General features: G+C 43.6%; 1 protein-coding gene across 1 annotated transcript in view; it reads right to left on the bottom strand.

Annotated features, from left to right (window-relative positions):
• LOC137357242 (receptor expression-enhancing protein 1-like) overlaps positions 1 to 22,453 on the bottom strand; it is a 38,067-nt gene that overhangs the window by 5,627 nt on the left and 9,987 nt on the right. Inside the window, exons 2-7 of the mRNA XM_068023427.1 lie at positions 19,871 to 19,943; positions 11,608 to 11,684; positions 10,792 to 10,912; positions 5,075 to 5,188; positions 3,872 to 4,022; positions 2,397 to 2,587 (exon numbers count right to left, since the gene is read on the bottom strand). Coding sequence (XP_067879528.1) covers positions 2,397 to 2,587; positions 3,872 to 4,022; positions 5,075 to 5,188; positions 10,792 to 10,912; positions 11,608 to 11,684; positions 19,871 to 19,943 — 727 coding nt within the window. The remainder of the gene's footprint in view (positions 1 to 2,396; positions 2,588 to 3,871; positions 4,023 to 5,074; positions 5,189 to 10,791; positions 10,913 to 11,607; positions 11,685 to 19,870; positions 19,944 to 22,453) is intronic.

Genomic DNA, 22,453 nt, shown 5'->3' with positions numbered 1-22,453 from the left:
CGGATAGGATCAGGGAAAACCCTAAGGCTTTCTATAGGTATATCAGGAATAAAAGAATGACTAGAGTTAGAATAGGGCCAATCAAGGATAGAAGTGGGAAGTTGTGTGTGGAATCAGAGGAGGTAGGGAAGTGTTAAATGAATATTTTGCGTCAGTATTTACAGTAGAGAAAGAAAATGTTGTCGAGGAGAATACAGAGATTCAGGCTACTAGGCTAGATGGGATTGAGGTTCACAAGGAGGAGCTGTTATCAATTTTGGAAAGTGTGAAAATAGATAAGTCCTCTGGCCAGATGGGATTTATCCTAGGATTCTCTGGGAAGCTAGGAAGGAGATTGCAGAGCCTTTGTCCTTGATCTTTATGTCGTCATTGTCGACAGGAATAGTGCCGGAAGACTGGAGGATAGCAAATGTTGTCCCCTTGTTCAAGAAGGGGAGTAGAGACAGCCCTGGTAATTATAGACCTGTGAGCCTTACTTCGGTTGTGGGTAAAATGTTGGAAAAGGTTATAAGAGACAGGATTTATAATCATCTTGAAAAGAATAAGTTCATTAGCGATAGTCAGCACCGTTTTGTGACGGGTAGGTCGTGCCTCACAAACCTTATTGAGATTTTCGAGAAGGTGACCAAACAGGTGGATGAGGGTAAAGCAGTGGATGTGGTGTATATGGATTTCAGTAAGGCGTTTGATAAGGTTCCCCACGGTAGGCTATTGCAGAAAATACGGAAGTATGGGGTTGAAGGTGATTTAGAGCTTTGGATCAGAAATTGGCTCGCTGAAAGAAGACAGAGGGTGGTGGTTGATGGCAAATGTTCATCCTGGAGTTTAGTTACTAGTGGTGTACCGCAAGGATCTGTTTTGGGGCCACTGCTGTTTGTCATTTTGATAAATGACCTGGAAGAGGGTGTAGAAGGGTGGGTTAGTAAATTTGCAGATGACACTAAGGTCGGTGGAGTTGTGGATAGTGCCGAAGGATGTTGTAGGGTACAGAGGGACATAGATAGGCTGCAGAGCTGGGCTGAGAGATGGCAAATGGAGTTTAATGCGGAAAAGTGCGAGGTGATTCACTTTGGAAGGAGTAACAGGAATGCAGAGTACTGGGCTAATGGGAAGATTCTTGGTAGTGTAGATGAACAGAGAGATCTTGGTGTCCAGGTGCATAAATCCCTGAAGGTTGCTACCCAGGTTAATAGGGCTGTTAAGAAGGCATATGGTGTGTTAGCATTTATTAGTAGGGGGATCGAGTTTCGGAGCCACGAGGTCATGCTGCAGCTGTACAAAACTCTGGTGAGACCGCACCTGGAGTATTGCGTGCAGTTCTGGTCACCGCATTATAGGAAGGATGTGGAAGCTATGGAAGGGGTGCAGAGGAGATTTACTGGGATGTTGCCTGGTATGGAGGGAAGGTCTTACGAGGAAAGGCTGAGGGACTTGAGGTTGTTTTCGTTGGAGAGAAGGAGGAGGAGAGGTGACTTAATAGAGACATATAAGATAATCAGAGGGTTGGATAGGGTGGATAGTGAGAGTCTTTTTCCTCAGATGGTGATGGCAAACATGAGGGGACATAGCTTTAAGTTGAGGGGTGATAGATATAGGACAGATGTCAGATGTAGTTTCTTTACTCAGAGAGTAGTAGGGGCGTGGAACGCGCTGCCTGCAACAGTAGTCGACTCGCCAACTTTAAGAGCATTTAAGTGGTCATTGGATAGACATATGGATGAAAATGGAATAGTGTAGGTCAGATGGTTTCACAGGTCGGCGCAACATCGAGGGCCGAAGGGCCTGTACTGCGCTGTAATTTTCTAATCCTAATTCGAAAAAACGTAGCTCACACCAGCCATCAGCAGTCCAGCCCAGAACCCCACAGAGCAGACTACCCAAGTAAACTGCAAAACTGGAGATAAATTGAAACCAAATGTACAAAATAAATACAAACATCAAGTCCTGTAAAAAGCCTAATGTTACCTGACCAGACAAGCTTACATCATAAAATGGATTAAGGTAACATGTAAGTTCTCACTTATTAACAGTAAATCTATCATGATAACCAGTTCCGTGTTGAAGCTAACAGAACGACAAGGTAACTGCAAGCAATTCTGAACAGTAAAAGCACAGGGCAGAGGGCACTTCAGGCAAGACACTAGCTCTTCCAGCAATTTGCACTGACAGGTCAGGATGCCACTTGATTCATATCAATTTTTCCCTGAGATAATTACATTCTTTTTAAAGAGAACTATCACATATTCTGTGCAAGGCAAATACAGACGAGGAAGTCCATTTGGCCCATGCAGCTCATCCATCCAGAAAATAACAGACACTTGTCGTCAGTGTCACTTGAAAGGATCTCACTAATTTTTTTGAAATCTTTTTTCCCAGGTTATACAGGAGGTTCTTACCTCTTTTCCCTGCAGCTTTTTTCTGGCCAGTTGATGGCCCTGGACTCGTCTGGTCCGTTTCATATTTGGTACTTCAACATGACGCAATGAGCTCCTTTGGTTTTCTGCTTCCCCGTCAGACTTGTACTCATCTAGAGAATCACTCTCGTCTACATATTGATTGTTTAAAGCATTTCCCGGGAGTCTTTCAGCTGAAGAAAAATAAAGCACAAAGAGAAAATGAACTTAGTACACCAACATTCATTTCACCTCCCAAATAATACCTCAATTCAAACAATCATGACCATTTCCTCTGCCTCTCTCCGGGAGGCACTGACTTGGGTTGGAATATATGTGTTGACCACCCTTCCATTATTTCACTGAACAGCCATTCTCCACGTGTGATGTTATAGTAACTCAGCAAGCTCCCCAACTCCTCATTGCAACCCCCATCAGTTTCCCAAAAACAAGCACCTGCTGGTGGGCATGACTCGATAATCAACAGGTTTGGGAACCTCAATGTATTTTTCTCTTCAACAAGGGGTGCTGAAGCCAAGTGTACAACTGCAACTGAATTTTGAACCTTCTGGATATGTACAGCTCAGAACACACCTCCTTAGGTTTTCTCTGGGCTTCCCCAATGCCGTTCAGAGGTGTGTGATGACAGCTAATGATAGCTCTCAAACTTTTCCTCAGCCTCTGGTTTCTTTTAGCTTGACCCAAATAGGATTCCACACCTCAGGCTTATCAAACTGAAATGTTTACACATTTTAGAATGACTTGGTACAATATTCTTAAGCTGGTGATCGTAACCATTTGATTTACTACGTGGCCACAAAGACGTCATTTGGGGACTTTTCAGCATAAACGGAAAGGCATGCAAAGAAATAAATGGATGTTCCACAGGAATACCAAGGTCACGATTTGTCCTGATGAGTTAGTTACAGACCAGCAGTATAGATCATCTTTTCCAGACTTGCAAATGGGAGCAAACTTTGCCTCGAAACATAGAAACAGACCATTTGGCCCCATTCGGTCCATGCTGCCATTTATGTCCCATTCGTTCTTCCTCCCATCTTTGATCATTGCAAATCATCATAGCCCTCTATTCCCTTCTACCTCATCGGCTTTCCAACTTCCAGTGAAACGCATCCATACTATTCGTTTTCACCATCTCCATGATAGCGTTGCACATTCTCACCACTTTCCTTTTGAATTCTGTACTGCATTTCTTGGTGACTGCAGCAATTTTTAAAAAAGTAATAAATTGAAACCACAAACTGTACATGGACATGACCCATTGCCAAACTCAAGAATTGCCTGAATACTGCATTTGTTGTGCAGAGCACAGTCGTCTCTTCACTTATACGATCATGTGACCCATGTCCCTTTTCACCTTTGAACAGGGAATAAAGCTAACTTTATCTTCCAACTGATTATGCTGTATTGTCCCACGTTTCCTCAAGACCACATCTACAAAAACAATACAGACTCACAATACTCCACTCGTACGGCTGAGATGGGCTTCCTTCCCATCAGTTCATCAGGATAAAGCGGGTCTCTGTAATGTGCTGGCTCATCGCCCTGAATGCTCGTTAAATCTTGCATGCTGAAACTACGCAGGCGTCCAGCAATAGCTCCCTGACTCTACAGTATGGAAAACAAGAAGGACACTTCACTCAAACAGCTAGTACATTTGATTGAAATAAAAACACATGTTGATGGAAATATACAAGTGGTCAGCATTTGATAGAGAAAGGCACAGCAACATTTCCAGGGTGACCGTGTCATAGAATAGTAATTGGAGCACAAATGCTGTGCATGCCAACAAGGAAAAAAACAAAGTTGGCAAACCTGTTATGCATCTCCAGTGCTTTTTCTCTTTCCATCTCCAAATAACAGTTACTACTATCCTGGAAGTACTCATGTTTAGCAATTTTTTCATACATTCTGTTTCAAAACTTGGTTGCTGTGTGTTCAAGTGTTACCACAATTACCACAGACAAAATTACAACAAATCCTATCGAGCTTGCAATCAATTCGATGTTAGCGTACATAAGTAAATCCTAATTAAAAAAGGGTGCAGCAGCATTGCCCAGATAACAGACCACCAGCCCACAAGAAAAATATTCAAAAGCTCATATTGCACTTGGATAAACAAAAACAATTAACAATGAAGCACAGCTTCACAAGTATGCAAACATACTGCTTATGCTACAGAGGCTGCAAATTCAGGTTCCATCGTTAAAAGTTACGAAACAAAATTCATCAACTCTGCCCATTTTTGGCTATAAAAGCGAACTTTTCTGAAAATCATTTCCATTAATGCCCTTCAAACAAGGGAACCTGCTACCCCAAGCTATCCAACATGCGACTCAAGTCCCATAACCAAGTTCTTAATTCTGAAATGACTTCTTAATGGCCGAACAGTGCTTTCAATTATAACAAGCCACCCTTCTCTAAGCAACTGCAATAGGAAATAAAGGTAGCTTTAGCAAATGTCACATGCATTGAGAAATCAAATCTGCAGGGTGATCCAGTTAAGTTGGTATGGTGTTTGCTTCATGCTCTTTTGCAAGGTCCTATCTTAGACAGACCCAATGGTGGAATAATTGATCCAGACAAGGTTATTTTTCAAATCCCCAAGAAAGCTGGACTGTGTTTGGAGTACAGGATATTTGAAGCGTACGACTACTTGCCTTTGTGGCAGCACTTACAGCAGCAGTTGCTGCCATGTTTAGTCCTTTCCTGCCAAAATTCACCATGGTTTCATAGCCACGCTCCTTGGCTTGCATGATGTAGCAATCAATTGCCTAAGAGAGAGGGAAGACATAAAACCAAAAGTAAAGCATCTGCTTCCTCAAAGGCTTTTTTTTTAGTATAGACCCTTCAACTGAAACAATTTCTCTGTTTGTTAAGAGACCTCAAACATATCGAGCAATTTCTGTTAAAATTAAATACAGTGCAGTAAACCTGAAATAAAGCATGTTATTCTGCAAAATGTGCCAAACACATTTCGGCTGCTCAAAACCTTGAAGGCAAACAATCACATTGAAATTTAATAATTGAATTTATTCACTGAAAGTAAAGATGACTGCCTTTCTTCCAAAATAAAATGGCCGTGACAGCCAGCAAAACTATCAGATTAGATGCACTGGAACAGTTGACATATACATGATTAACAGGCCCACAATCACAAATCTGCCTTTCTAATAATGAGAAGATGCCACACTTTGTTACTTGATATTTTTTCAAAATATTATTCTCCCCTTACCTGTCCATTTTCAAGCTGGAGGAGGCGTTGACATACACAGGACAATATTTGCTTGTCCTTCAAGCAAGGCAAATTCAGTTGGCCCTGCTGTGTGGCTCATTTGTTAATCAGAGGTTATGGGCATAACACCCACAACTGAGTTTGAAGCTCGAGTCAAAGGTGACACTCCAATAATGTTCAGAGGGAGGCCTGCAGAATACAAGGTAACTTTTTTGGGATACATCCCATCCGATCTGTTGGTCATGAAAAAATGATCCCACAGAACCAGGTGAAGCACAGGAAGTTGTTCTGATATACACTGTATTTGCTAAGCAAATACCACCAAAACCTATTTGGCCATTCATTTTCTTTTTGAGAGATCTGCTGCTGCATTTGCCTGTGTAGCATTATTAACTGCATTTCAGCAAGACCAACATTTCAGCAAAGGGTGAAATATAAAGCATTTTTTTGGTGAAAAATGTAAATGAATCAAGAAACTCAAAGAAATGGCTGTGGACTGTATCGCTCTGGGACATTGGAAACAGGAGCAGGCCATTCGGCCCCACGAGCCGACTCCGCAAGTTGATAGAAAATATTTACTAAACGAAGACTGAGGATTTTCAAACAAGATTGCAGCTGCGAATTCATTTTTCCCTCAATGACATTGGATTTCACGTTGCTGGTTGTGAGCTTTTGACTTACCCTGGCAAACATATTTGCATTAACAGCAGGTGAGATCAAGATTGTTTCGGGTTGACTATTGTATTAAATGACTAATTAATTAAATACAATTAAATTAAAGCAAGCCCAGCTCTTCCGGATCCTTCTTCCCCTTCACTTCCCTCTGACCCCATGCCTTCTGATAAGACCCCTTGTCGAGTATTCACTAGACCCTCTCTGACGCTGAACAATCTGTACTCAATAAAGAACTCTATTTTATCCCCTTACGCCCCCACCTCAATGAATTTCGCACTCAGCAGAAAATTGAGCTCCTCTTGCGTCACTTTCGCCTCCAGGCTCACTTCTTTGACCAAGAGTCCTCCCCCTGACCAGCAGATCCATTCACCCATCTCCAGCATTCACCCTCCACCTGGACCCTTCCCTCTGGCCTCTTCCCCACGACAGTCTCAATTTCTCCACTCCCTTCAATCACTGTAACCTGTCTCCCTCTGAACTTGCTGCACTCGGTTCTCTCAGGTCTAACCCCGACATTGTGATCAAACCTGCTGACAAGGATGGTGCTTTTGTCTGGCATACCGACCTCTACCTTGCAGAGGCTGAACGCCAACTCTCAAATACTACTTCTTACCTCCCCCTGGACCATGACCCCACCACCGAACATCAAGCTATGGTCTAAAGGACTGTCACTGACCTCATCTCCTCTGGAGTCCTCTCATTGTCCCACAATACCGGACAGCCCACCTCTACCTCCTTCCTAAAATCCACCAACAGGACTGTCCTGGCAGACCCATCATTTCATCCTTTTCTGTTTCTGCTCCACTGAAGTTATTGCTTCCTATCTTGACTATCTTTCCTCCCCTGCTCCAGTCTCTTCCAACCTACAACCTTGACTCTTCTGACACCCTAAGTCATTGCGATAATGTTTTGTTTCTTGGCCCTAACTGCCTCCTCTTCACTATGGACATCCAATCTCTCTGAACCACCATGCCCCATCAGGACAGCCTGAGGGCTCTCCGCTTCTTCCTTGAACAGAGGCCCAAACAGTCCCCACCCACCACCACCACCACCCTCCTCCGCCTGGCTGAACTTGTTCTTACATTGAACATGTCCTTCAACTCCATTATAACAAAAGGTGTTGCGAAGGGTACCGGCTTGGGTTCACGTTATGCCTGTTGCTTTGTGGGGTATGTTGAAGATTCCTCGTTCCAGCCATAATCAGGGCCCCTGCCCAATCTCTTTTCCCGGTGCACTGACGACTGTATCTGTGCCATTTCCTGCTCCCGCAACAAATTGTAAAATTCAAATTGGCTTCCAATTTCCACCCTTCTCACCTTTACATGGTCTATCTCCAACACTTCCCTTTCCTTCCTCGACTTCTCAGTCTCCATCTCTGGGGATAGACTGCCATTAATATTAATTATAAGCGCACCGACTCCCACAGCTACCATGAATACACTTCCTCACAACTTGCTTCCTGGAAGGACTCCATTCCACGCTCCCAACTTCTCCAACTCCGATGTAAGCTACCACAACAGCGCTTCTGATATGTTTTCCTTATTCCTCAACCAGAGATTCTCCACCCACTGCGGTTGACAGGGCCCTCAAGCGTGTCCAATCCATTGCCTGCACTACTGCCCTCACCCATTCCACTCCCTCCCAGAAACGCGACCGGGTTCCCCTTGTCCTCACTTTTCACCCCACCAGTCTTCACATCCCAACGTTCATCCGCCACCTCCAGCGTGATCCAAACACCAAACACATCTTCCCCCTCCCCTCAAGTCAGCTTTCCGACGGGATCATTCCCTCCGCAACACCCTGGTCCACTCCTCCATCACCACGACACCCGGTCCCCTTCCCACGGTACCTTCCCATGAAATCGCAGGTGGTCTAATGCCTGCCCTTTTATCTCCTCTCTCCTCACTATCCAAGGCCCCAAACACTCCTTTCAGGTGAAGCTGCGATTTACTTGTACCTCTTTCAATTTAGTATACTATTTGCTGCTCATAATGTGGTCTACATTGGGGAGGCCAAACGCAGATTGGGTGACTGCTTTGCGACACACCTCTGCTCGGTCCGAAAACATGACACTGAGCTTCCTGTCACTTGTAATTTCTACACAGACCCCATGCTGTCATGCCCACATCTCTGCCCTGGGCTTGCTCATTTACCAATTAGGCACACTACAGCTACAATAATTTCAGAGCATGACTGGTACTTGTGTCTTTTATTTGATTTTTTTTTTTGTTTTTTTACCATGTGCCTGCTGACTGGTATTTTCATGTTTGTGCTTTTTACTAGGGCTGCTCATTATTCTGTCATTAACACTCCCTCTGCACTCATGCTTTGTCTTTCACCACACCATTAGCACACACTCTTTGCCAATGCCCCATGACCTCCTTGTCAGTTAATCGGTCCGGCCCTCTGTCCTATCACATACCTTCCCTTTTCTTCTCTTTTCCCCCCCAACCCCGCTTTATTTGCTTAGAACCGATTACATCTCCAATATTTGCCAGTTCTGACGAAAGGTCACTGACCTGAAAAGCTAACTCTGCTTCTTTCTCCATAGATGCTGCTGGACCTGCTGAGTATTTCCAGCACTTAGTTTTTATTCAAGCTCTTGGAATTGTGCTCAGCTATGCTGCCTACATTTCAACAGCCTGATAATATGCTAAGATCACAACTGAAGTGTGGGCACTTATGAGAGAAGATTTAAGAGAATAAAAATTTAAGAGAAGAAATGAAGCAGTTAATTTCGCCTCATTTCCAACAGTCAGGTGTGGCTTGGTGGGTAGTAATCTCATCTGAGTCACGAGGTTGTGTGTCAGTTTTAGTCTAAATCCAGGCACTTCAAGACAAAAATCTCAATTGGCAGTCCAGTGTTGTACTCAGGGAGTGCTACACTGTCAGAGGTGTCATCTTTCAGATGAAAGGGAGGCCTTGTCTGATCTCTGAAGCATACAATTCCATTGCGCTATTACAACCAAGAGCTGTGCACAAATTGTCTGCTGCCTTTCCTACCTTACAACAATAACGACATTTCATAGGTTCCTCATGGGCTGTCAAATGCTCTTGTATGCCCTGAGGTTGCGAAAGGCACTATATCAATGCAAGTCTTCATTTCTTTTCACTAAAAGTTTGAATATTTTAGTCACAGTGAGGTGGATACCATTACTAGAAAACTCTAGTTACCTTTTCGACAAACAACAGTTATTATGACCTGTCAATTCTAGCCTCCAGCAAATCACATTTTAGATCACCTCTTGGTATTTTTATGCCCTTTTCAAAAAAATGTCAGATTTAGGCAATGATTTACCTTCGATACTAATTGAATTGTAAATAAAATTCATCAATATTTACTTGGTCACAATCTGCTTTCGCGAACCAGGTGAAAGGCAATCTATTCACAGACGGATGACTTCAGCACCAAAAGACAAACAAGTAATAAAATTTCCCATGCTCAGTTCCTACTTTTAAAATCAAAGCACCCCTGTTCACACTTCCTCAAGAATACCATTCCAACAGCCAAGGAAAATAACACAGTGAGTTGAGGGATGGAACACAAGTCCAAACTGCATTGCGATACTGAGCAGAACTCATCTGGATTCACTGCTGCACTTCTGGTCATCTAACAATAGGAATGATATGGCTTCTGAAGTTTCAAATTTGGGTAAAAATAAATGCTTGGCCACTGTGAAAGTTCCCACACATGGGTTAATTTTTTGCCGAGTGCTGTTTTCCTTTACTATTTTATGGATTTTGTAATAAGCAAGTATGAGGGAACAGAACACTCCTATTTTAGACACTTAAGCCTAAGTATTTGAGTCTTCTTGCAATTCAGTCTCGAGTTACGAAGAACAAGCAGATCTGAAGTACAGTGTGATGATTGCACGCAAAGTTGTGTGGTCAGCATCATAATCCTTCAGAGCTCAAGTTGTGGATATCTGCAGTGAGGGATCTGGTTAAAGCATAGGAAAATGTAACTTCCAGCCAAGTGAAAAGGGATGAGCAAACAGATGTGGTCTAATAGGAGTTTAAAATATTTTGGAAAGGCTTAAAAAGGCATCTCAACTCATTGGTCACCTTCCCCAGGAAAAGTGGTCATATTTGATGTGCAAAGGTGCCGTAGGAAATGCAGTAGAGTGCACCAAATGGAGTTTGCAAGCCAAGCCCTTGTGCCCCATGTTACCTGAAGCTCCACTGTCCATTTTTTCAGCTATCCCAGGTCTAGTACAAGACAGATGAGATGCAGGGTAAAACTCCACTATGCACGCAACAACTGCATGTCAAAGCATCTGTTGTCACAAAAAATATTTACATATCCTTCACTGTCATAACACAAGCAAAAACTTCCAACTACTACTATATTAGTTCATTTGTAAATAACTGATAAGTTTTGAAAAAGCTTTTCATAAGTACAATAAGTCATTAAATACTGCAGCTGAACAGAAACTTAAAGAGACATAAATAACTCAATTTCTTTACCTTCTCTTTCGAAGAGAGCGTGGGATGAAGAAACTTCCTGTAAATCATGCTGGCACCCTTAGTGTATGGGGACAAAAGCCAGACAACAAATGCAACCTTGATTTCATAATAGAATGGGAACCTTTAGGTGGAGAAAGAATTTCAGATCATTCAGTAAACGACAATTACACACAATCATACAAATTTACCCTAAAATCTCTGATGACAAATGCATAAGCGAGACGTCTGATTAAGATTCATTCATAAGTTTGGGAGGACCATTACAATATTGACAATATCCGACCACACAAAATCTGATAACCAGTTTAAGTTCAGGATTCAGTGCTAACCCAATTTACTGGCAGTCACACTGCAATACATTAGTCCAATAGGTCTTGGACAGCTGCAATAGTTAACACCTCAGAAGGGATGCGACAGAACAAATCAGTCAGGATAGTGAGTTCAAAATTCACAGTGCTGGCCTTCTGCTTGGGGAGCCAGAAAAAAAGGAGCAATGATAATGACATTTGGTTTTGTGGACAGCATGCCTTTGCCACTAAAAGATGCAAAAACGATTTTGGCAAACAACCATTACTCGAAAATAAATCCATGCCCCAATCTATGATTTAAGACCCATTCTACTTAAGAAGATTAATATATTATTCACCAACAGCACAAAAACCATATCAACATGCAGTCAAGATTCCCATTTCAAATTCCAGTGAACAGCGTTACCCCTCTCGACCCCTGCTACTCACATTTCTTCAACCGCTCACTCTCCAGTAAATCTCCAAAAATCACTTAGCTTCAATATGTTTCAGACAGTTTACAACTTACCAGGAAATAAATATGTCCGTGAAGGTTTCTACAGTTGTGAAGATTGCAAACACAATCCAATACATCATCCACCGGACCTAAGGAGAAATCAGATGCCTATTGACATAGTTGTATTATCACCCGCACACAAGACTCTGTCCAAACTTTTGGCCAGAGTCTAAGCTGCTACTTGGTTTCATTATATGGTTACAAGTAAGTGAAAAGCAGGAGAAAAGGAAGCAACCTTGAGGAAGAGACTTTTTTTTAAATATAAAAGCAAGAAAGGGAATAAAGATGTTAACAATACTCCGCCTCCAACTGAGATGAAATGCAAATCCAAGTTTACTGATGGAGTTAGATTAACATGATCACCACCCCCCACAACCCCCAACAAATTCAGATCAACAAAGTCTAACGGTCACATCTTTCACCAAGGGCCATGAGTTGAGCTATGAAAACTGTTCCTGCACCACATATCAGGGGGAAATTATGAAAATGGAACCACAACACCTTTCCAGGATGGAGGTGAAAAATTCAGAAAATTTTACTTGAAAAGTAGCCAACCATCAGGTACAATGGTTGCAAATTATTTCCTTGAATAATTTAATGGATTTTTATTTCAAAAGGTTCCTTTATTCATCAAGCCATCACACACCTTAAATGTGTATCTATAGCTACTCCTCAGCACACAGTGCTCAACTTGCTGACATATGTAACGAATTCCACCATCCAAAAAGACTCTGCTAGGCATAACAACAAACCCAGGCTTGTGTGCTCTTCAGCCTGGGCAGCAAGCAAGGCTTTGCAAGAAACGACAAAACTCTTAGCTGATGGGGGTAAATGCGAAAGAGACACAACTATCCCTTGAATCCTCCATCTGTATAGCTCCTAAGTGCACATGGGGTGAGGACAGCATCTGGCTTTGCTGAGATGCCTTACTGTCTAAATTCTTGTCAAGGTCATTGAACACACCTGACAGGAAGCATTGTGAGCCTTACTTTCATGAAGCTTGTTGAGTTCTTGACGTTGTTAATGTCTCTTCATCCAAGTGCAAAACACAACTGCATGAAAATATTCAACACCAAGGCAAAATACTGCACCAATATGAATACAGAGTGGCAAACAATGCTGAGCTGAGAAATGAATGGGTGCCTAGATGTTGTTGATCCTTTCATTCCATGACAGGAGGAGACCATATAGCAGTGCATACAGTATTGCAACAACTTGAAGTCACTCACTCCATTATTCAACTGCACCAGACAAAAGGTTCTGAGCATGATCCACTGCACAGCAATATGGAAACTGGATGACCAATGCTAATTTTCCTTCTCTGCACTTCAAACATGCTACATAAAACATATGCATCAAACCAAATCAAAATTTAAACCTCAACACAAAATGACTTTCAGAAGATCATGCTGAGAAATATAAAATTCAAGCTTCAACGGAACAGATTTTCTAAATTTTTGAAGAGAAACAATTGTCTATAAATCAAGTTAGTGTGTAAATAAAAGTTACATTTTAACCTTTGTTTCCACAGTTCAACCTGTTTTGATTGTCGGACAGATTTCACAGCACTCACAGCAACAGCAAGCCTTGCATACATACAAAACAACTGCTTCAATTCATCACTGCAGCTTTTCACTTCGCATTTCCAAACCTGACCAGGTCAATGAAAAATGTACACAAGTCAGAAATGCATAAGACAGTCTAGCGTCAGCTTGACCCCCCCACCTCCAACTATCCATTTTTCCTTTTTATCTCCTCTGTTGCTATTTTTGTCCAGCTACGAAGCAATCACTGACAGCCTTCTCCACTTCATGCAGGAAAAACAATGCCACTGGAGGCAGCTCAGCCAGCTCAGTTACAGTACTTCACAATCACAAGTCTGGGACTCTCATCAGTGGCAGAGATAGCTAACAAAACGTACAATGAAGACTGAAAACCAGAAAGCGTTGTGTTGCTTTTAGGCTGGAAAAATCCTGTGGATCATATTTGGAAATAAAACTTCAGGATCAGCATTTATTTTGATATACTATTTATTTATTTTATTTAGAGATACAACACTGACACAGGCCCTTCTGCCCACCAAGTCTGCGCCGACCATCAACCACCCACTTATACCAACCCTGCACCAATCCCATATTCCTACCACATCCACACCTTCCCTCAATTCCCCTACCACCTACCTATACTAGAGGCAATTTACAATGGCCAATTTACCCATCAATCTGCAAGTCTTCGGCTGTGGGAGGAAACCAGAGCACCCGGCAAAAACCTACGCGGTCACAGGGAGAACTTGCAAACTCAGCACAGGCAGGACCCAAAATTGAAACCGGGTCGCTGGAGCTGTGAGGCTGCGGTGCTAACCACTGCGTCACTGTGCTGCCAGGAGATTTTGCCAGAGAGAATTGACGGCCATTCCATGACTTGCTTGCACTTCGGATTCAGAATGCTTCAGCTTTAAAGCTGACTGTTTGTTACATGTTCACATCTGGCTTGCTTTAAACCTGTCTTACCACAATAAAGGCTACTTAGCCACCTCACAGGGTGGGTGTGAAACAGGTAGAGCTGAAAGGGGAAAAAAATCAACTTAAAAAAAAAACTCTCTCTGATGTTGCACCCCCACTCCCTTTTATTCTATTGACACAACTGTGGACTTCCTAGTTCACACTCCTTACTTGTGCCTTGTAGATGGTGGACAGGCTTTGGAGAGTTAGGAGGTGAGTTACTCGCTGCAGGATTCCTAGCCTCTGACCTGCTCTTGTAGCCACAGTATTTATATGGCCACTCCGGTTCAGTTTCTGGTAAATGGTAGCCCCTAGGATGTAGATAGTGGGGGATTCAGCGATCGTAATGCCGTTGAATGTCAAGGGGAGATGGTTCGATTCGCTCTTGTTGGAGATGGTCATTGCCTGGCACTTATGTGGCACAAATGTTACTTGCCACTTATCAGCCCAAGCCTGGATATTGTCCAGGTCTTGCTGCATTTCTACACGGACTGCTTCAGGATCTGAGTCGTCACGAATGGTGCTGAACATTGTGCAATCATCAGTGAACATCCCCACTTCTGACCTTATGATTGAAGGAAGGTCATTGATGAAGCAGCTGAAGATGGTTGGGTCTAGGACACTACCCTGAGGAACTCCTGCAATGATGTCCTGGAGCTCAGATGATTGACCTCAAACAACCACAACCATCTTCCTTTGCGTTAGGTATGACTCTGACCAGTGGAAAGAATTCTCCCGATTCCCATTGACTCCGGTTTTGCTAGGGCTCCTTGATGCCATACTCGGTCAAATGCTGCCTTGATGTCAAGGGCAGTCACTCTCACCTCACCTCTTGAGTTCAGCTCTTTTGTCCATGTTTGAACCAAGGCTGTAATGGGGTCAGGAGCTGAGTGGCCCTGGCGGAACCCAAACAGAGCGTCACTGAGCAGATTATTGCTAAGCAAGTGCCGCTTGATGGCACTGTTGATGACACCTTCCATCACTGTACTGATTATTGAGAGTAGGCTGATGGACAGTAATTGACCAGTTTGGACTTGTCCTGCATTTTGCGTAGAGGATCTACCTGGGCAATTTTCCACATTGCAGGGCAGATACCGGTGTTGTAGCTGTAGTGCAACAGCTTGGCTAGGGACGCGGCAAGTTCTATAACACACGTCTTCAGTACTATTGCCAGAAAATTGCCAGGGCCCATAGTCTTTGCAGCATCTAGTGCCTTCAGTCGTTTCTTGATATCACGCGGAGTGAGTCGAATTGGCTCAAGCCTGACATCTGTGATGCTGGGGACTTCAGGAGGAGGCAGAGATGGATAATCAACTTGGCATTTCTGGCTAAAGATTGTTGCAAATGCTTCAGCCTTATCTTTCGCACTGATGTTTTCGGCTCCCCCATCATTGAGGATGGGGATATTTGTGGAGCCACCTCCTCCAGTTAGTTGTTTAATTGTCCACCACCATTCACAGCTGGATGTGGCAGGACTGCAGAGCTTCGATCTGATCCGTTGGTTGTGGGATCGCTTAGCTCTGTCTATCGCATGCTGCTTACGCAGTTTGGCACGCAGTTAGTCCTGTGTTGGAGCTTCACCAGGTTGACACCTCATTTTGAGGTACGCCTGGTGCTGCTACTGGCATGCCCTCCTGCAATCTTCATTGAACCAGGGTTGGTCTCCTGGCTTGATGGTAACGGTTGAGTGGTGGATATGCCGGGCCATGAGGTTACAGATTGTGGTTGAGTACAATTCTGCTGCTGCTGATGGCCCACAGCGCCTCATGGATGCCCAGTTTTGCATTGCTGGATCCGTTCGAAATCTATCCCATTTAGCACAGTGGCAGTGCCACACAACACGATGGAGGGTATCCTCAATGTGAAGGCGGGACTTCCTCTCCACAAGGACTGTGCAGTGGTCATTCCTACCAATACCGTCATGGACAGATGCATGTGCGGCAGGCAGATCAGTGAGGACGAAGTCAAGTATGGTTTTCCCTCACCACCTGCCACATACCCAGTGGAATAGCTATGTCCTTTAGCACTCGGCCAGCTAGATCAGTAGTGGTGCTACCGAGCCACTCTTGGTGATGGACATTGAAGTCCACCACCCAGAGTACATTCTGTGCCCTTGCCCACCCTCAGTGCCTCCTCCAATTTGTGTTCAAAATGGAGTAGTAGTGAGTCATCAGCTGAGGGAGGACGGTAGGTGGTAATCAGCAGCAGGTTTCCTTGCCCATATTTGGCCTGATGCCATGAGACTTCATGGGGTCCAGAGTCAATGTTCAGGACTCCCAGGACAACTCCCTCTGACGGTAAATCGCTGTGCCACCACCCACCGGCAGCAGCAGAGGACAGGACATACCCGGGAACGGTGATGACAGTGTCTGGGACATTGTCTGTAAAGTATGATTCCGTGAGTATGACTATGTCAGACAGTTGCTTGACTAGTCTGTGGGACAGCTCTCCCAACTTTGGCACAAGCCCCCAGATGTCAGTAAGGACTTTGCAGGGTCGACAGGGCTGGGTTTGCCCTCGTCTTTTCCAGTGCCAAGGTAGATGCCGGGCGGTCCGTCCGGTGTCATTCTTTTTTTTGACTTCGTAGCGGTTAGGTACAACTGAGTGGCTTGCTCGGCCATTTCAGAGGGCATTTAAGAGTCAACCACATTGCTGTGGGTCTGGAGTCACATGTAGGCCAGACCAGGTAAGGACAGCAGATTTCCTTCCCTGAAGGACATTCGTGAACAAGATGGGTTTTTACAACAATCGACGATGGTTTCATGGCCATTATTAGACAAGCTTTTAATTCCAGGTTTTTTTTTATTAGTTGAATTCAAATTCCACCTTCTGCTGTGGTGGGAATTGAACCCATGTCACCAGAGTAACACCCTGGGTCTCTGGGTTACTCTCCGCCACCACCTCATCCAAGCACGCCTGGAAGTTTCTACAGAGGGCCTCCAATCAGGTGGAACACAAAGCTTCTGAACGGCTCAGTTCTCAGTTTTTGTGTCCCAAGCAGGAAACTTGTGGGTCGAAGCACAATGATTATACTTGGACAGTGAAAGTTGAAACTATCTGAAGTAGATAGCTTTACAAAGATTTAGGTTTGACTGCAGACTTCGACTGAAAAGGCCATAAATAAAACATTGCACAGTGTGAATAGTTGGAGTTTACCTGCACATTCTCATCAGGTGTTACTCAACACAAGTTGGAGATACGTTCAGTCTTCCACCAATCCATTTCCCCACATCAGCTCTCAGTCTAGTCCAAGTAGTTGCCCCACTCACCAACCACTGAGGCCTTGGGTTCTTAGCAGTCACTGGAGACATGGATACCTGGTAGGCTAAGTCTCCATTCAAATATAGAAAATGTTTCCTTTCTTAAAAAACTGTACTATCACACAGATACACATTTGGAAAAGCACCTTGGTAATTAAGAAATTAATGCATTACCCTGAAGTACATTTCATTTTAAGCTGCTACAACAATGTCACAGATTGACAACATTCCTCAGTCAATCAACAACACAATGTATAAAGATGTAAAGGGTTAACGCTCAAGTCATGAGAGCAACCGCTCCCACTCGAAGCGAAGCCATAATCACATGACATTCAGATGAAAACAGCAGCACTAACGATGCTAGCTTTGGAGGCTTGATGAGAGTGTAGAAAGTAACATGTAAATAAACATTTTTTAGTTGACCTTATCCAGAGTCTGAGGCATTCTTCAGAACGTCCCTGTTACGCTACTAAATACAACAGGCTGCCTGCTGAAACTTCTGGTCAAGCGTCATTGCAAATTGGAAAATGACAACATTAGATCATCACTCTCACCTGCCTTGTCTTTCAGTGTCTGTTCTCTCCAAACAACAACACATCAACACATTTTGGGTGAAGTGTCTTGTTCTATTTAGCAGCCTAACATGGACATTCTGGACAAAGTTGACTTTATCCTGACTCAGAGACAAAGAACTGCTTATGATTTATATTGTAATATAGATACTCTCATCAACCTTCTGAACCTTGCATCCTTGATACCGCTCTCTCCTCTCCAGTCCAACCTCACGTGACAATATCAGCACTCAAGTGGGAGGAGGTGCTCTCACAAGACAGAATGCAAAACACAATCCCATTTTAAATTGGGCACGAACATGATTAATTACACAGCAAAGTGCTCCAACTGAAGAGCCAATTACATCATCAAACATGCACATACACAGATCCCCAACAGGCTTCGGTGGTTAAAGGCCCTAATTTCTGCTATTTAAAGCAGATTCGACATTGCAGTGCTTTTTTCCCCGAACAGGAGCCACAACATAATGGCCCAAAAATTGGGTGTGCCTGCCAAGGCAAATGGCACCCACCGTTCTGTATGCCCTCGCACATTGCTGGAAGTGAGATATGCAAGTGGCATAAAGCCCTCTCGACAGGAGTTCTGGGATGTGAGTTCACAGGGAAAAGCAACTGTGGAGCTCCTTAACTAACCACGCTGTGAAATGAACACCACAAGGTCTGAACAATAGAGTCAGAATGGCAAATTCAACGCCAGATCAGGTACAGAAAGAGAAATAAAAGAGGAAAATAAAGAGTGGATTGAGGAACAAAAAAAAAAAGGAGAAAGGTCTTAAACTCCTAGTCTGTGGCCTGTTCAGTTTGCAGCTTCCATGCGAATGCAGGAACTTCATTCCACACAATACATCTGAATGGGGAGCCGGCCAGCAGATGCTCTTTTTGCAAAGACCATGTTTGAGTACCAGATCACTGAGATATTTATCAAATTCTTCGTTTAATCAGGCATCTGCCCTCACCTGAAGTTCCCATAGCATTTGCACGCAAGTAACAGTTCACGCCATTCGCCTTTCTGCTAATGACAGCAATTTTTGGACCCATGTTGGAAACATGGCCCATGCTGGAAATTAACATTTTGTTTCTTGGTTCCAATTTTGTGTACATAGTAGCAATTCTTTTTCTTGGTATCAAAGTTATGAGCAAAGATGAAGGAAGTTACAATTCTTATTATTGGGTAAAAAAAAATGAAGAACTAAAACAATTGGTCATCCAAGAACAGATCAAACAGCCCTATGATTTTCCAGACATTTTGAGGAAAGAGTATCAACTGGAAGTTAATCATAGCAAGGATAATAAACCTGTGAAGACTACTCCAGCTGATAATATAAATGGCAGTGTTCCAGTTTACATCTTACAAACTACCCAGTAATAGAGTACAGTGTGCTTATTCAATCACTACTTCAAAAACAGAGCAAAATGGCGGCTTTCACCAGGCAGCAATATATTTTGCTGTTTCACCTGACAGATAGCAAAACAATCCCCAAAAGAAACGACCATTATCATGTGACACAGAGAAGGAAACCAAAAGGTCGAACCTTTACTTCCCCTTCCCTTCCTTTTCTGAGCTCCTGTGGACTATGAAACTCTGACACACAAGTTGGGCCAAAGGCCTTTTTTTTTGTGCGATAGATCATGTCGTTCTATATAAACTTTCTCCCTTCCTGTCTTGAAGGTGCTGTCACTTGTAATGAAAAATCCATGGGCACCTCACCCAAACAACCAACTACAATTTCATTTTTATTTATTCTTTATTGCCTGATTTTTCCTCTTAGCCCGATCTAAAAATGTTAAGGTGAATTGTAGTGAGTCAACTGAGATCCTGAAAGTCAGCTGAGATGGTTAACAGTTTGAACAGCAAGGTGGCATTTAGCAACTGATTATATGTCACTCTTGACCAACTGCAACTGTTTGATTGGAAAAGGCATGATAAATATACAGTACTTACATATTCCTTCACATTTTTCGTCTTGACAGCTTTATAGGATGTGTAGGCAGGATAGAGAGTACCAAATATAAGCCTGTTATTTAAAAAAAAAAGACTAAGGGTTAAACAATAGCACTGAAGATAAAATTCAGAGTACAGGAATTCCTCGGATAGTTATGACATTAAAATACAGCGTAGTTTAATGCTCTTTATTGTCCTCACACACACACACACACACACACACACACACACACACACACACACACACACACACAGTTTCAATTTCATGCCTGTGGCAGCATATCAGCAAAGTTTTACCAAACTCATTTCTACAAAAGCCAAATACTGCAGATGCTGGAAATTTTGTGCAAGAAATAGACAATGCTGGCAGTACTCAGTTCAGGCCTCATTTGTGACGAGAAAAACACAGTTAGCATTTGAGGTCTGTGACCTTTAGTCAGCACTTCTGAAACATTAACTGTTTTTCTTTCCACAGATGCTGCCTGGCCTGCTGTGCATTGCCAGCATTTTCTACATTTATATCCTAACCTTAATAAGGCAAAGTCAACATGAAAAATGATTACTGGTGAGGGAATTCAGAGCGAGGTACATTTCGATTTCCTTCCCTTGCACGGAATTTGACAGACCCCCTGACATCAGGGTTCATGGCGGAGGTAGCGGCTCAGAAAATTCCATCGGCAAAGGCCCGCCATGGACCTCGACACTGGGAAGGCCCGCCATGATATTGCTGGCAGCAGCGAGGCCTCGTGGCTGCTCGGCAAGGTGCAGCCCACCCATTGTTTTCACCCGCTGCCGGGACCATAAATTTCAGCCCCTTGTGTCACCAGAAGCAATTGTTCAACAGGTGTGTCAGAAAACGGCATTCAACTAAGAAGTTGCTGTTGAAGCTGAGCAAAGAACCCCAAAGATTTCATTACAAGGGAGGTGGGGAGTCAGCTGACAGCTGATCAGTGCAGGGTTGCTAACAAACAGGAAGTTATTTGAAAAACAGCTGGTTATCACTTCATCTCCATTGTGAAGATTTTCTATTCTTTACCCATCAAATACAAAAAATGCTTTGGATAATTTTCATAGAAAGCAGAGAAGACCAGCAAAAGTCACAAACTTGCATGTAGACACAACTTCGTTTTTTAAAAAAAAAACTCAATCCCCACTCCATACAACTTTCAACATTACAATACCTCACACTTTATCACAGCTAAGTGGCTCCAATGTTAATTTCATTTTTGGACTAGAAAGGTGGCTTTGTTACAGTTATTTTAGGCTTGTGCAGATCAGCAAGAAAATGAAAAACTGAAAGTAAATTAACGAATGGTCGGGTCGGGCGTGGGAAAAAATGGAAGGACTCGGGCCGAGTCGGGCTTGGATCGGATGTGGTCTTGTTGGGCTCAGGTCAGATTTACTCCCAAGCACGCATCAGTTGGCAAGATATGCCAAAATCACGGCACAGGCATGTTCACTTTTACTAACCCTAACCCTGTGGTGTGGTCAAAGACAAAGCATTCGTGTAGAGAGGGTGTTCAAGGACAGAATAATCAACAGCCCGAGCCAAAAGCACAAACGTGGAAAAAACAGTGGGCAGGCACATGGTTAAAAAAAAAAATGATGAAACAAATTACAAGAAAATAAAAAGAAAAAAAAGAGCCAATCAAGCTGATATTTTCTCTCCTCCCGTCAGCATTCCGAAGGGATCGTTCCCTCCACGATGCCCTGGTCCTCCATTAACCACCCCCCCCCCCCCCCCCACCCCAACACCTTGTTCCCTTCCCATACAATTTCAGGAGGTGTAACACTTGCCCTTTTACCTCCTCTCTCCTCACTATACAAGGCCCCAAACACTCCTTTCAGGAGAAGAAGCGATTTACTTGTACTTCTTTCAATTTAGTATACTGTATTCGCTGCTCACAATGCAGTCGCCTCTACATTCGGGAGGCCAAACGCAGATTGGATGACTACTTTGTGGAACACATCTTTCTTTTGGGCCTCCTTATCTCGAGAGACAATGGATACGCGCCTGGAGGTGGTCAGTGGTTTGTGAAGCAGCGCCTGGAGTGGCTATAAAGGCCAATTCTGGAGTAACAGGCTCTTCCACAGGTGCTGCAGAGAAATTTGTTTGTTGGGGCTGTTGGACAGTTGGCTCTCCCCTTGCGCCTCTGTCTTTTTTCCTGCCAACTACTAAGTCTCTTCGACTCGCCACAATTTAGCCCTGTCTTTATGGCTGCCCGCCAGCTCTGGCGAATGCTGGCAACTGACTCCCACGACTTGTGATCAATGTCACACGATTTCATGTCGCGTTTGCAGACGTCTTTATAACGGAGACATGGACGGCCGGTGGGTCTGATACCAGTGGCGAGCTCGCTGTACAATGTGTCTTTGGGGATCCTGCCATCTTCCATGCGGCTCACATGGCCAAGCCATCTCAAGCGCCGCTGACTCAGTAGTGTGTATAAGCTGGGGATGTTGGCCGCTTCAAGGACTTCTGTGTTGGAGATATAGTCCTGCCACCTGATGCCAAGTATTCTCCGAAGGCAGCGAAGATGGAATGAATTGAGACGTCGCTCTTGGCTGGCATACGTTGTCCAG

This window comes from Heterodontus francisci, chromosome 47 (assembly GCF_036365525.1).
Source record: "Heterodontus francisci isolate sHetFra1 chromosome 47, sHetFra1.hap1, whole genome shotgun sequence".
NCBI classification, from domain to species: Eukaryota; Metazoa; Chordata; class Chondrichthyes; order Heterodontiformes; family Heterodontidae; genus Heterodontus; species Heterodontus francisci.
Note: the sequence above shows the minus strand (reverse complement) of the source record. Positions and strands in the feature narration are given on the sequence as shown.